Raw genomic sequence first — 15,202 nt, forward strand, 5'->3', positions numbered from 1 at the left:
ACCTTTTAGGAGAGTCCTAATCCAGGCATTTCCATGAGGAACTTCATCTTTTGTTGCTGGAACTGCTGAGCTCCATGGCTTAGGAATGTTGTGGGGTAGCCCTTATCAGTGAAGGCAGGTGCTTGATTCCAGCTGGCAGCTGCTGTTGCCAGGAGCAGTCCTGGGGTTTATGCAGGTGTTTGTTCCCACTGTGTGTCCAACAAGGCAAGTGTTCTTCAGAGCCCTCCCACCATTAATGGACCCAGGGATGGTAATGGTCAACAGCTTGAGGTTCTCCCAGGAGCTTTAAAGTTCAGGCTCAGAGCTTGGTACTTAGCCTTGGACCGATCACAGCCAGCTCAGTTTGAATTTGGTCTTAGGAGACTGACTGGAAGTGGAATTTTAAGTCAGGTTCTGCTCAGGCAGAAACCTTCCTCCACAAAATGTTTTGTTGATCAGAGGAGTTGTGACTTGTCTGTGACTTGTCCTCCAGTGCTGCCCCTGCAGGCTTGGGGTGACACTGGGCAAGTAAATATTTGTCTGAGGCCTAAAAACGTTCCGCAACCAACAGAGGACACTGCAGGCTGTAAAGCCACCTTGTCCTCTGCTAATGAACTAACGGTTATTGCTGTGACACTGTTTTTCCTAGGCTAATGCTGAAAGATAGTAGAAAGTTGTTGTTTTGTTTCACTGCAAAGCTCTGTCTACTGTAGGCCACCCATTTTGGACAGGTGATGACATCTCTGGATCAGCTGGAAACTCTGCAGGTTGGTTGTTTTGGGCAGCACACAGAATACAGAGTACAGAGTGAAACAGTTTCTGCATGAAGCAGTGTCCAAGTCTTGTAGCTCTTCCTGCTTAAATCAGCCCCAGCCTTGTGAACTTACCAGAATACCTTGAGAAGCAGCAGGTTGGTAGTTCCTGAGAGAGGCTTGAAAGCAACTCTGTAATCGTGGAAAGGAGTTACTTTACTAACGGTAAGAATCCAGTTCTATTTGGTCACTACTTCTACTCAAGAAAAGAAGCTGAGTGTGTGCTGTGGGAGCTCACTCACACACCTCATCACTAAGCTGGAAACCAAAACCAGTCAAACCAGACTGGGATCAAAGAAGGGGTTATCTGGGAGTGGGAGGTGGAGGAGTCATCATCTCTGGAGGTGTTAAAAAAAGGAGTAGATGTAGCACTTGGGAACATGGTCTGGTGGTCATGGAGGCGTTAGGTAGAAGGTTAGACTTGATCTTAGAGGGCTTTTCATAGAATCAGAATCAGCCAGGTTGGAAGAGACCTCCAAGCTCAGACAGTCCAACCTAGCATCCAGCCCTATCCAGTCAACCAGACCATGGCACTAAGTGCCTCATCCAGGCTTTTCTTGGACACTGCCAGGCACAGTGACTCCACCACCTCCCTGGGCAGCCCATTCCAATGCCAGTCACTCTCTGGGAAGAACTTCCTCCTAACATCCAGCCTAGACCTCCCCTGGCACAACTAGAATCCTAAGAGTGGTTTGGGTTGGAAGGGACCTTAAATATTTACTTCCAAGCCCCCTGCCATGGGACAGCTTTCACTAGACCAGGTTACTTAAAGCCTCATCCAGCCTGGCTTTGAGCACCACCAGGGAAGTGGCCTTAACAATTCTATTTCCATGATTGATTGATTTCAACCTTAATGATTCTATGAGTGTGTACCTGGAACTTTCAGAGGAGGTTCCTCATTCTGCTTCCTCCACTGTCCATGTGCTGGATGTTGTGCACCTTCTGCATCAACCTGTTGAGCCACCATCCACGTCTTCATTGGAAGGGCTGCTGGATCTCTGGTTCATCCCCAGTCTCTTATTTGCTGGCTAGTCAAGCATTTGGTAAACAGATTTATTACAGAAAACATAATTTCAGGTCAACACAGTCTCTCTTTTTAACTCTTTACAACCACCACCAGTCCTCTGGAGTAACTTTCACCTAGCAGCAACCAGTGCCAGTAAACAGCTGTCAAGGGAAGCAGGATTAACTGCTGTGTGGCGTTGGTGCTCTCCAAGGCAGTCTCTGCCCCAGGTGGTTGGAGTCTAGTTTGCTAACATGTCATTGAGGCAGCAGCCAGTCTGGGCATCCTTCAGCAGCGTGTTCACCACGTCGTAGAACTTGTTGTCGTAGGCCAACCTGTAGTAGGTGTAGATGTCCTCACAGTGAGCCAGCAGGCGCTTGAGGTTCTTCAGAGCAGCCTCAGAAGGTGGCTGTTGTTTGACTCTGGAAGGAATTGTATGTTACATTGGAGTAGAAAAGCCTCACAGACAACAATTATCCTGCCATGGACCAACAAGAACTACAAAGGAGGTTGTGCTCAACATGTACAGTCAGCCCCTGGATTCACTCTTAAAAGAGATTGGATCTGGCCAGCCCTCCTCTGGGGCAAGAATGAAATCTCAGGCTGCACCACAGGAAGTTTAGGTTGGATATTAGAAGAAACTTCTTCACTGAAAGGGTTCTCAAAGACTGGAACAGGTTGCCCAGGAAGGTTGTGGATGGCCCCTCCCTGGAGGTGTTGAAGGCCAGGTTGGATGGGGCCTTGAGCATCCTGGTCTGGTAGGAAGTATCCCTGCTCATGGCAAGGGGGTTGGAATTGGATGATCTTTAAGGTCCCTTCCAACCCAAACCATTCTGTCACTCCATGATTCTATGAATCTGTGGTTTATCACCAGCCTTGGTAGAGTTAGAGAATGGTTGGACTTCATGGTCTTAAAGGTCTTTTGCAATCTAAACAACTCCATGATTCCTCTAAAGTACTCTGTGTAAAAGGAAGTTCCAAGTTGACCACAGAACCACTTACTTCTTGGCAATCTCCTCAAAAATGCTTGGCTTCAGTGGTCTTTGTTGTTTGAATTCTTCAAAGTAAGTAAAGTCTCCCTTGAGGATCACTTGTTGATAGAGAACTTCAGCCCAGTCTGGAACAAACTCATAGGCTTCAGCCACAATGGCTGCCTGTGGGGAGAGCAGATGTTGGAATCCCTGCCCAGGAGGGGTTCATCACTGGCCCAAGAAGGATTTCTCCCTGCCCAGGAGGGGTTGTTCCCTGCCAAGGATCATATGGCATTTCAGAACATTGTTTAACAGCCATGGTGGTCTTAGGTTGATGGTTGGAGGTCTTTTGCTACCATAACAATGATTGCCAAATTCACAAAGTGATGGCTGCCAATGTTGATCAGATTTCAGGGATCTAAGGCAGCTTCACAGCAGTATGGGCAGCTGCTGGGCAGCCAAGGTCCTGGCTCTGTGACAACAGAAAGCCAGCAAGGACCACAGGAAGCATTATCTGCAGCAGGACTGAGATGTCATTGTCAGCCTCATTCCCATCTGCAGCAGTATCATAGGATCAGAGAATGGTTTGGGTTGGAAAGGACCTTAAAGATCATCCAGTTCCAAACCCCCTGCTGTGGGCAGGGACAGCTCCCACTAGACCAGGTTGCTCAAGGCTCTATCCAACTTGGCCTGGAACACCTCCAGAGAGGGGGCACCCACACTCTTCCTGGGCAACCTGTGCCAGTGTCTCACCACCCTCACTGTAAAGGACTTCTTCCTCATCTCCATTCTAAGTCTCCCCTCTTCCAGCCCAAAGCCATTGTTCCTCATCCTACCACTACGAGTCCTTGTAAAAAGTTCCTCCCCAGCTCTCCTGTAGTCTCCTTCAGTTACTGGAAGGCTGCTCTAAGGTCTCACAGGAGACTTCTCTTCTCCAAGCTGAACAGCTCCAACTCTCTCGCCCTGCCGCCAGAGGGGAGGTGCTGCAGCCTCAGTGGCCATGTGCAGGAGCTCAGGTACCTGCTGTTTAGAACAACTTAGAAGAAACAAGAACTGTGGCAGGCCAGCTTACCTGGTAGAATCTAGGCAAGGAGAGGATGGAGTCCATCAGGTCCTGTCGGGTCAGGTTGATCAGCATGGTGCTCTGGCCAGTGTTGAGGAAGTGCAGCTGGAGGGTGATCAGCTTTGTCAGGCGACTGCAGCGCAGAGACTGCCGGACGCAGGAGTCCTAGGGCAGAAGTCAGAGGCAAATGCAAGCTTCTGGGGCACGCTTCTAGGGGAAAGGACTGAGACTGCCCTCAGAGTAATAGGTTCAGAGCTGGATTTAATCTTTTAGATCGCTGCAGTTTATCAAGAAGGACAGGGACTTGCTGGAGAGGGAACAGTAAAGGGCTACAAAGATGCTGAGAGGACTGAGACATCTCTGAGAGGAGGAGAGGCTGAGATTTGGGGCTGTTTAGTCTGGAGAAGAACAGCCTGAGAGGGGATCTCATCAATGCTTCAAGGGTGGGTGTCAGGAGGGCAGAGCCAAGCTTTTGTTAGTGGTGCCCTGTGTCAGGACAAGGGGAAAGGGGCACAAACTGAAACATCAGAAGTTCCATCCATCTAAACATGAATCAATCATCACACAATCAGAGAACTGGTTTGCCTGGAAAAGACTTCCCAAGGTCATCAAGCCCAACCATTTAATCTCATCTCATCTCACCTTCGAATAGCTTTCTGCTGCATCAATGAAGAGAGTCAGAGCTTTCATCAGCAGCTTCTTCAAGTTTGTGACATCCTGAAGAGACTCCTCTGAAATGGGGCAGGGAAGAAAAAAAAGAGGAATCAATCCTGTATAATAGATAAAAATGTAATCTAAATCAAGAAACTAAATTCATAATCAAGAAAAAGACTAATCCATTCTTGATATGAACTCTATTGTTATGATCACCTTTGAAAATAAAGGTGACAAGGGCACAAAAACACCTCCCAGTACCAACTCTGTCCCTGGCAGTGAAGCCAGTTCACCTAATGGACCAAGCTACTGCTGGGGCCTAGCTGAATGACTGAAGAAGTGAGAAGAAACCCACTGACTGACACCAGGTAATCCAGAAAACCCCCACTTGGTAGAGCTGCTGTTTGAAGTGGTTGTGAAGGTCCAGGGCTGAGTGCCCTGGGGTGAGATGTCCATGTGCTCCACAGCATCTTCTCAACACACACAGCTCACGGAGTTTAGATGTTGAGAGGTTACCTGCACACACACACACACACACTTTGTACAGATCCCACTGTGCCACCTCCTATTAAAGGGAGGAAACCTTGGACATGTCATAGAATGGTCCAGGCTGGAAGGGACCTCCAAAGGTCATCCAGTCAAACCCCTCTGCAGTCAGCAAGGACATCCTCAACTAGATCAGGTTACCCAGAGCCCTCTCAAGCCTCACTCTGAATATCTCCAGGGAAGGGGCCTCAACCACCTCCCTGGGCAACCTGTTCTGGTGCTTCACCACCCTCATGGTAAAGAACTTTGATCATAACATCCAACCTAAATCTGCTCTTCTCTACCCTCATGATAAAGAACTTGTTCCTAACATCCAACCTAAACCTGCTCTTCTCTACCCTCATGATAAAGAACTTGTTCCTAACATCCAACTTAAACCTGCTCTTCTCTACCCTCATGATAAAGAACTTGTTCCTAACATCCAACCTAAACCTGCTCTTCTCTACCCTCATGATAAAGAACTTTGATTCTAACATCCAACCTAAATCTGCTCTTCTCTACTTCGAAGCCACTGCCTCTTGTCCTGTCACTGCAGCCTCTCTCCATCCTTCAGGTACTGGAAGGCCACTATTAGGTCTCTCCAGAGCCTCCTCTTCTCCAGACTGAACAATTTCAGCTCCCTCAGCCTGTCCTCATAGCAGAGGTGCTCCAGCCTGTGGCCCTCCTCTGGACCCACTCACCATCTCCTGCATGTGGTAGCACAGAAAAGGTTACCTCATGGTTAAGAGAAAAACATCTCAGTTCTTTGGGGAGACAGCAGAGCAGCCAAGAGTGAAGCCCACAGATGCCCCAAGCCTGGCTGGGCAGGGTTCTCCTCCCAGACAGCACGGTCTAATTTCATCAGGAGGGCTGCAGGAGGTGTGATGGATGCAGGACCCCTGAAGGACCTTTGCCCGGCTCCCTCCGTGGCAGCACTCACCCCAGGGCCGCGAGTCGATGAGTTTGAGCTGGATGGAGGCAGCAGCCTCGTGGTTCTCCCCGATCTCACGGCACATGCTGAAGCAGAGGGCGATCATGTTGTGCTTCTCGCTGTCCCCGGGGCGGCACCGCTTGATGTAGTCCAGCAGAGCTGTCTTCAGCGTCCCGCTCTGGGCAGGCGAGTCACAGAATCACAGATGGGACCCCTCAGAGGTCGTCGTCTCCTACGCCCCTCCCCTCAGCCCAGACAGCTCCAGCTAGAGCAGGCTGTTCAGGGCCCCATCCGGTTTGACTTGAACATTTGTCTCTGGCCTCTGGGCAACCTGTTCCCCTATTTCACCACCCTCACTGCCATAGAATCACAGAATTGTAGAGCGGCTTAGGCTGGAAGGGATCTTAGAGATCATCTACTCCGACCCCCACTACAGGCAGGGAAGCCTCTCAACTAGATTTGGCTGCTCAAGGCCTCATCCAACCTGGCCTTAAACACCCTTGGGGAGGAGGCATCCACAACCTCCCTGGGCAGCCTATTCCAGAGTCTCACCACCCTCCTACTGAAGAACTTCTTCCTAAGATCCAGTCTGACCCTGCTGTCCCTCAGCTTCAAACCACTCCCCCTTGTCCTATTGCTAGACACCCTTACAGAAAGTCCCTCCCCAGCCTTCTTTCCTCCTACTGTCCAACCTAAATCTACCCAAGAAATGCCAGTTTACCAATAAAGCTCCTCAGACCTTAACTGCACAGCTGAGTATCCAGAAGCAAAATCTCTTCTGGTACAATTCTCATGACACTCTTTGAAGGACAAGACCTTGAGCAACCTGGTCTAGAGTGAGGTGTCCCTGCCCATGGCAGGGGGTTTGGAACTGGATGAGTTTTAACATCCCTTCCAACCCAACCATTCTGTAAATGAATCTCCATGCTCTTTTAGAGCATGATGGCAACGTTATCCTTGGGGATTAACCACACTACATCAGCTAAGACAATCCAGCACCTATCCACTTACTTATTTCTACACAAACATCAAAGCTGGACTTTACCAGACCTTATGTTTGACTTTAATTGAGGTCATTGAGTCCAACCTTCAGCCTAAGACCACTGTGCCCATCAAACCACGTCCCAAAGTGTCATGGCCACGTGTTTACAGATTCACAGAACCCACTGGGTTGAAAAAGACCCTCAAAGGTCATCTTGTTCTTTATGTTACCAGACTCTGTGTATCCTCCCAGACCTTGTGTCTGACTTTATGTCACCAGAAAGCTCCAAATATTTATGATTCTTATATCCCCACAAAGCTGAATTGGAAGTAAACCCAAAGCAGGACAGAAAAACTCTCTCAGTGCCATTCCAAGCTTGAAGTTACATCGCTGCACTGAACTAATCAGAAGAAACTTGTTCAACTAAAACTAGACTAAACCCAGACTTAATTTATGATGATGAGACATGGACCCTGCCTGCACTCCAGGAATTAAGATCCCCAGACAACTCCACCTTGCTGTGAAGAGTTTCTGACATGGCCACACAGCTCTCTGGAGGTTTTCTCCCTGCTGTCTTCCTGCACCTACCGGGTCTAACTTCTTCCTCATCAGCACCTCGAAGTAGTGTTTCTCATGCAGCAGCTCGAATATGTAGGTCATCTCGTTGTATCTGCCAATCCCAGTGAGAAGACGAACCTGTGGCAGTGACAGTGGAAGGATGAGGCCCAAAGGAAAGCAGAAAGACTTTTCCCCCAATGCAGCTGGTGCTGTGGTGAGGCTGTGTCAATTGACACATGGAACCACAGAATCATTTTGGTTGGAAAAGACCTTTAAGATCAAGTCCAACCACTCTTCAACCCTGCTGAGCCTGGTGCTAAACCATGCCCCTCAGCACCACATCTCTGTGGCTTTCAAACCCCTCCAGTGATGGGGATTCAATCACCTCCGTGGGGAACCTGTTCCAGAGCTGAGAATCCTTTCAGTCGAGAAGTCTTCTCTAATCTCCAACCTGTCTCAGAATCCTGGAGTCCTTTGCAGGCAGGACTTTAAGACAGCTGAGAGCCCAGTGACAGAAATCATCAGGTCAGGAGTAGCTGACTGACTCTGACCCTCCTATTCTGATTGACTGCTCTAACTGTCTGCTACCTCCTCCTCTAATTTTCCAGAGAGGTCTTCTAAGAGCTTCTGTGGCAAAAATCACTACTTGACCACATGAGACCAAATGCTTTTAGCTTCTAGAGCCAGGCAGGAGAAGAGCAGTGAAACAGAGGTGACACCTGTCCTCCATTCCCTCAGCCACCTGCTGCCCTGCCCTGCTCATGAGCAGTCAGGCCTATGTGCAAGCCTTCCCACAGCACCTGGACAAAGCCAGGTGACAAAGACACACACCACCAGTCCGTACTCCTCGTTAGGAGCCAGGTGCTGATCCGTGAGCAGCCGTGCCGCCTGCAGCACTCGCGTGATGCCTTCCATGTGGCACGTCAGACTGAAGCAGTTATGGGCCAGGATCAGCAGCTCTGTAACTGGAGGACAGAAGAACTTTCAGTCAGTACACTCGGAACTTTCAGCACTTCAGTGGAGACAATCACTGACTTGGTTTGGTTGGAAGAGACCATTAGGATCAGGGCAAGGCTAGAGAGGTGGGCCCAAGCCAACCTCACGGAGTTCAACAAGGCTAAGTGCAAGGTCCTGCACCTGGGCCGCAGCAATCCTGAGCACAAATGCAGGCTGGGTGAGGAGTGCCTCGAGGGCAGTCTTGAGGAGGACATGGGATGGAAGGCTGAAGCAAAACTTCAGCAGCACGGTCACTTCCTGCACATGTACTCACATCCAGGAATTTAATAGAAGGGAGAGCAGCCAGCAGGTCAAGGGAGGCTCTTCTCTCCACCTGCTCAAGCCTGGTGAGGCCACAGCTGGAGAACTGGGTCCAGTTCTGGGCTCCCCAGTCAAAGAGAGACAGGGAACTACTGCAGTCTGGTGAAGGCTGCAAAGATGCTGAGGGGCCTGCAAGGCTGAGAGCCCTGGGGCTGGTGAGCCTGGAGAAGAGCAGCCCCAGAGGGGATCTGCTCAATGCTCAGCAAGAGATAAAGGGTGGGGGGCAAAAGGATGGGGCCAGACTCTTTATCAGTGGTGCCCAGTGACAGGACAAGGGGCAGTGGGCACAAACTGGAACCTAGGAGGTTCCAGCTGAAGAGGAGGACAAAGTTCTTTGGTGTGAGGCTGCTGGAGCCCCAGAGCAGACTGCCCAGAGAGGTTGTGAAGTCTCCTCTAGAGAACTTCCAAACCCCCTGGCCATTGTGTTCCTGGGCAAGCTGCTGTGGATGCCCCTGCTTTTGCAGGGCAGTTGGTCTGGATGACCTCCAGAGGTCCACTCCAAGCCCACCACGCTGGGATTCTGGGATTCTTTAGTATTGCACTAAAGCTCAGCAAGAGAGGCTTCCATGGGCTCTGCTTTTCCTCTTTGTGCTGTGATCTCAGAGCAAACAGCAGCATGTTCAGCAGGGCCCTGGTTACTTCCAGCACCATTTGCTCATTACTTACTGCAAGACAGTTCCCCACGTGGCACTGAGGAAATTTTATCCAGTAACTTCATGCCAACTAGTGTGAGATCCTGGCAGAGCTTAGCCAGCTGCAGGAATGTCTGGCTCTCAGACGCAGGGTTGGAAACCTGCTTCTGTCCTGTGGTTGCAGAGAGAGGAGGGGGAGAAGGGAGAAGGGAGAGAGCTGCTTAAATTAAGAATCAGCCACTACCTCTTTGCCAGCTGAACCCAGTGACAACCTATCATCACTTCACAAACCCAGCAGGCAGATGCTGCTGAAAGAACATTTTCCTTTTCCTTTCACAACACAATTCTCACCCACTCCTTGCACTTCCATTTACACCCTTCCATGAACCAGCTCAAACCCACAAACCCAAGAGAAAACTCTCATCTTCTGGGTTTGTTTTCTGCCGGGTTAGGAAGCTGCCTGTGCTGAAGGAGGTGCACCAAACGGTCTGAGCTCACCACAGGGAGCAGCAAGGGTGAAGGGTAGCAGGGTGGGAGAGCAAGAGCAGAGGAGAGCACAGCTGCACTTGTGAACCTCCATCTCGTGGCTGAAAGCTTCTCACAGAACTTTGTCATTAATGCTGAGACAACACAAAGTGACATCAAACAGGAAAGTCACCCAGATAAGTTCTTGCTCTTATGAGAAGCACCCCTCACTGCACAGAGTCAGAAGGGGAAAACCTTTTGGCTGTGTTTTACACCAAAAAATGAGCCCTTCCACTCAGATGATGAGGGGACTGCGAAGATCATGATTAAAATCCCAAGCAACCTTTGTTTTGAGACTCACTGAATTTACATCCATGAAAAAAAAAAACAACCACCTTAATGACTGCAGCACCACCCTGGACACAGAAATAACCAAAAACCATTTACAGAAAACCTTCTTTAAGGTAGGCAAGGATTACAAACCTCAGTGGAGAGCTGCCCAAACACCGCTGGCTATAAGCAGCCCTCAAATGGTATCTGGTTTGCAGATACAAACCAAAACCACTCAAAGACAAGCCCAAGTCTCTTTACTACCTTTGCCTTCTGAAGATGCCAACAATTCCTGCATGATTTCTTCAGCCACCAGCTCTGCCACAGCTGCAGACTGCAGCCCCTGTGTGCTGATGAAGGCCTGAGCCTTCCTGCACCTGTCTGGCTGATGGGAGGACAGGATGGCCCGGAGCACCTTCTCAGGGTCGTGGGCTGACATTTCACTGTAGGAGCAGTTCAGTTCCTGAAACACACAAACACAGCAAGAACTTCAGTGAAGGATGAGGCCAGGCTGAGAGAGTTGAAGTTGTTCAGCCTGGAGAAGAGAAGGCTCCATGGAGACCTTCTAGTGGCCTTTCAGTGCTTCAAGGGGCTGATCAGAAAGTAGGGGACAGGCTTTTGAGTAGGGCCTGTTGTGACAGGACAAGGGGTGACCTTTTGAACTAAAAGAAGGAGATTCTGACTGGAGAGAAAGAAGAAATGTTTGACCCTGAGGGTGTATCTGGTCTAGGATGCCCAGAGAGGTAAAAGATGCCCAGGGCAGTGGTGGAATCACCATCCCAAGGGATGTTCAAGTGCTGTGTGGACCTGGTGCTTAGGGACATGGTGTGGTGTTGACCCTTCAGCGCCGTGTCAAGGGCTGGACTGGATGATCTTGGAGGTCTCTTCCAACCAGACACATTCTGTGATTCTGTGACACTGATCCTTTCAGCACACATGCTGCTGCTTTTATTCTGGAAAACATCCTGATGTTATGTTCCAAAAATGCAGGCCAAAGGTCATGGAAAGGGATTCTGTGTCCCCAGAGAAGGGTCGAGCAGCATCCTCTGGAGAAGAAGCGGAGGTGAGCTGCTGGCAATCACATGGGTCACCAAGCAGAGAGGCAGCAAACTACAATCTGCTGCTTCTCCTGTCTGGAGCAAAGGACTTGGAACTCCTTAGTCACTGCCCTGAGCAGCCTGTGAGTGGGGAGCTGTCTGTGTGCAGCCTGCAGGGCCCTTCTTCTGAGGCAGCTGCTACCTGTGCCTGCTCCAGGGTCAGTGCTGACTATGAAGGCATCCCACAACAAAGGCCTGCAGCAAAGAGTCAGATGAACAACTCATGCTCAAGAGACTAGAAAAAAAGAGGTGGATCAGAGAGAGGGGCTGATTTGTGGCTTAGTGGAGACAGAGCCAGGGGCCTGGGGAATCTGGGGGTCAAGTTCATTTCAACACTTAATTCCTAGGAAGCATCTGGTCATTTTTCCACACCAAGGCTTGGTAATTTCACCCTCTGAAGCTTTTTTCAGGCACCCGATGAGTGCTTTCACCACTCTTTATCCTGTCCTCCACAAACAACACAGTAGTTTTCTTCAGTCCTGTTACTAGACACATACCTTGGAAAGCTCATAGAGACAGAGAACCTGTCTGCAGTAGTTTCTGCCATGGACACACTCATCTATGAGAGCTTTCAGACTGGTAACAACTCGATCATCTAGAGGTGGAGCCACAGCGTGTGTCCAGTCCTCTGTGCTTGATGCTGGAAACAAAAAGAGTCTAAATTCCTTCTGCATAAAGACAGGTGACACCAACAAGCCTTAGACCTGGAGCAAGGCTCTAGAAATGGGTAGCAGATAGATCATAACCTTCTCAGTCTGAAAACTGAACTCTTGATACCTGGGATTTTGATGTCTGTTCTTTCAGTTTTAGGGTACAAACAGCATGAGAGAACACAAATGTGCCAAAATATCCACAATAGTCTCTCAGACATGAAACTCTTCAGCAGAAGAGAACAAAAGGCTTCATCAGCCTTTCTGACAACTTAGGCTTTACTTATTCTCTTCTGTTTCTGTCAAGCTTTACACAGGTTAGTACCAGAAAGTAAACTGCCAGCTGACAGCTTTCACATCCAGACTTTAGAAATGAGCAGAGAGTATTTAGATATATTTATACAATCAAGCTTAGCTTGGATAAGAAATGCTAAACCCTTCACAATGCACAAAGAAGGGAGGCTGGAGTGAGGAGGGGGCTGCTCTGCTCTTTGGTGTCAAGTCACAGGGCTACAGGAGATGGTTCCAAGCTGTTCCAGGGGAGGTTCAGGCTGGATATCTGGAAATATTTCATCCCTGAAAGGGTTCTCAAACACTGGAATGGTCTGCCCAGGACAGTGCTGCAGTTACCATCCCAGGGGATGTTCAAGTGCTGTGTGGACCTGGTGCTTAGGGACCTTCAGTAGTTGGGTCAGGGGCTGGATTGGATGATCTTAGAGGTCTCTTCCAACCAGATACATTCTGTGATTCTGTGTAAAAACTGACAGAGTAGGAGACCATAAAACCCCAGACAGAAACACCCTGCCTGAAGCACACTGGAGTCCTGGCTGTCACAAGGCTTCAAATTCCTCTCAGGAGAGGACTTATGAACCAGGAGATAAGCCATTGCCATGATGACCTTACTTCCTGCAGAAATCTTGGGGGAAATTAACACTGAATTAGGTCAGGAAGAATCCAGTGCAGCCCCAGCAAACTGGACTGTGTCACTTACCACTTGGGACTCTGCCCTGCTGAGATGAACTGCTCTCAGGTGTCCTCTCCCTGGCTGCCAGCAGAGCCTGGATATCTGTGTGGAGTTTGTCCAGCTCAGCCTCCCCTGAGGCCAGAGCTCTGCAGTGCAGCACCAGTGAAACATCTTTGCTGTAGAACTGGAAGTACTGGCACACACGACTGGCTTCATGCACACTTCCTTCATCCAGAAGACAGCCAATCAGGAACTTGAGGGCTTCCTCCTCATCACTAGTCAAGGTCTGTTGAGCCTCTCTGAATGCAAGACCCTCCAGCTGCAAGTACTTTGGTGTGTTTAGAGCAGGTAGCTTGGAGAAAGAAAACTCCTTAGCTAAGCTGTCAAAGGTAAGATCTCTGTCTGCTGCAGCCTGGGAGGAAAATCTGTCCTTGCCTGACTCCTGGTCTGTGAGGAGGGTTTGTTGTGTGATGTGACAGATCCAGATCTGCTTCTCGATCTCCTCCAACCTGCGCAGCGGCACCGAGTCGCTCTTGGCCAGCCAATGGCCAGCCAGGGTAAGCAAGAGATGTCTCTCCATAATGCTGTTAATCTTCTCCTGACCTAAGGATTCAAACACTGTGTTTGCCTGCTCGAAAAAGAAATCAGATGCAGCTTTGCTGGAGATGGAGTTTTTCAGGAAGCTGTCATGACATTTTCTCCAGAACTCAACTCTTGTCTGGTTTTGGTGCCACTGGCCAACATCTCTTAATCGGTGTAGATCTCTCAGAACCTGCAACATTCACAGAGCCTTTTCAGTAGATGTCCTTCCCCCTAGGAATCCTCACATTCTATGGCCAAAATACTCTCCTCCCTCCCCAGAAAAGTCAGTTTAGATTAAGTGGCTCAATATGCAACAAATCAACTTATCTTCTCACTGAATTAAGCACTGCAAGGCAAGTGTGGTTTAATGGCCACGGTGGTGTTAGGTTATGGTCAGACTCAATGATCTCAGGGGTCTTTTCCAACCAAAATAACTCTGTTTTAAGCAAAAATAGGAAGAGAATCAGGACAGCTCCACTGTCCTCCAGCCAACTTGTTTGGTGGACTTGCATTTAAAACTGGGAAGAGATCTGAAGCACAATTTGTGCCTTGGAAAGGCTGAGAAGAACATTCTCAACGCTGCCACTAACAGGAGTGTTAAGAGGTGAGTAGCACCACTCAGCTGCACTGTACCTCTCGTGTAACTATGTTGTCCATGGGCAGCTCAGCCAGAGTGGCTACCTCCCGAGCTAGAGAGAACATCCCTTTCTCTTGCAGCTGCTCCAGAATGGACCTGCACTCCCTCTGGAAGCTCTCCATGCTGTAACTGGTTAGGATGGAACGGTTAATAGATATGGAGCAGTCCTTCAGGGTCTCACTCAGTGCACAGAGCTTCTTCACATAAAGACCTGTTTTAGAAGAGGACAAACAACTTAAAGGCAGCTGTGGTTTAGAAAGCTGGGGAAATGCTGCTATTTCTATCAGCATTCCCCTGCCAGAGCAGGAGGTTGTACACTGAAAAGGAGCTCTGCATCCACACAGCAAACCCTTCTGCAGATAACAGGTGTGCTCCTCATCAACACTTGTGTGCAGGTAATGAAACACTTCCACAGTTACATCTTTACCACTGTAATTTACCATAAGAGGGTGGCTAGCAGGTCAAGAGAGGTTCTCCTCCTGCTTTGCTCTGCCCTGGGAGACCACACCCAGAGTACTGTGTCCAATTCTGGGCTCCCCAGTTAAGGAGGACAGACAAATACTAGAGAGTGTCCAAGAGAGGTTATGAGGATGCTGAAGGGACTGGAACATCTGTCTGATGAGGAAAGGCTGAGACCTGGGGCTGCTGAGCCTGGAGACAGCAGCCCCAGAGAGGATCTTACAAGAGTCTATAAATACCTGAAGGGTGGGGGTCGAGAAGAAGTGGCCAGGCTCTTTTCAGTGGTCTCCTGTGATAGGACAAGGGGTAACAGATACAAACTGGAACCTAAGAGGTTCCACCTTAACACAAGGTGAGAGGGTGTTGGAGCCCTGGAGCAGGCTGCCCAGGGAGGCTGTGGAGCCTCCTTCTCTGGAGAGATTCCAAACCCACCCGGCCACTGTGATCTTGGGCAAGCTGCTGTGGGTGCCTCTGCTGTAGCAGGGGGGTTGGACTGGGTGACCTCCAAAGGTCCCTTTGAACCCCTATCATTCTATGACTCTATGATAAGCACCACGTCTGGTTATCTAAATTCTTACACAAACATAAACC

General features: G+C 49.4%; 1 protein-coding gene across 2 annotated transcripts in view; it reads right to left on the reverse strand.

Moving 5' to 3' along the window:
- Nucleotides 1–1,830: 1,830 nt before the first annotated feature.
- Nucleotides 1,831–15,202, reverse strand: part of SPG11 (SPG11 vesicle trafficking associated, spatacsin) — a 46,360-nt gene continuing 32,988 nt past the window's right edge. For both annotated transcript variants that reach the window (XM_064157808.1, XM_064157807.1), the window contains exons 29-40: nt 14,149–14,363; nt 12,961–13,705; nt 11,817–11,959; nt 10,487–10,685; nt 9,462–9,599; nt 8,310–8,443; nt 7,509–7,616; nt 5,948–6,116; nt 4,471–4,559; nt 3,838–3,993; nt 2,797–2,948; nt 1,831–2,216 (exon numbers count right to left, since the gene is read on the reverse strand). In XM_064157808.1, coding sequence (XP_064013878.1) covers nt 2,036–2,216; nt 2,797–2,948; nt 3,838–3,993; nt 4,471–4,559; nt 5,948–6,116; nt 7,509–7,616; nt 8,310–8,443; nt 9,462–9,599; nt 10,487–10,685; nt 11,817–11,959; nt 12,961–13,705; nt 14,149–14,363 — 2,429 coding nt within the window. In that variant the 3' untranslated portion in view covers nt 1,831–2,035. The remainder of the gene's footprint in view (nt 2,217–2,796; nt 2,949–3,837; nt 3,994–4,470; nt 4,560–5,947; nt 6,117–7,508; nt 7,617–8,309; nt 8,444–9,461; nt 9,600–10,486; nt 10,686–11,816; nt 11,960–12,960; nt 13,706–14,148; nt 14,364–15,202) is intronic.

This window comes from Pogoniulus pusillus, chromosome 17, assembly GCF_015220805.1.
Source record: "Pogoniulus pusillus isolate bPogPus1 chromosome 17, bPogPus1.pri, whole genome shotgun sequence".
NCBI classification, from domain to species: Eukaryota; Metazoa; Chordata; class Aves; order Piciformes; family Lybiidae; genus Pogoniulus; species Pogoniulus pusillus.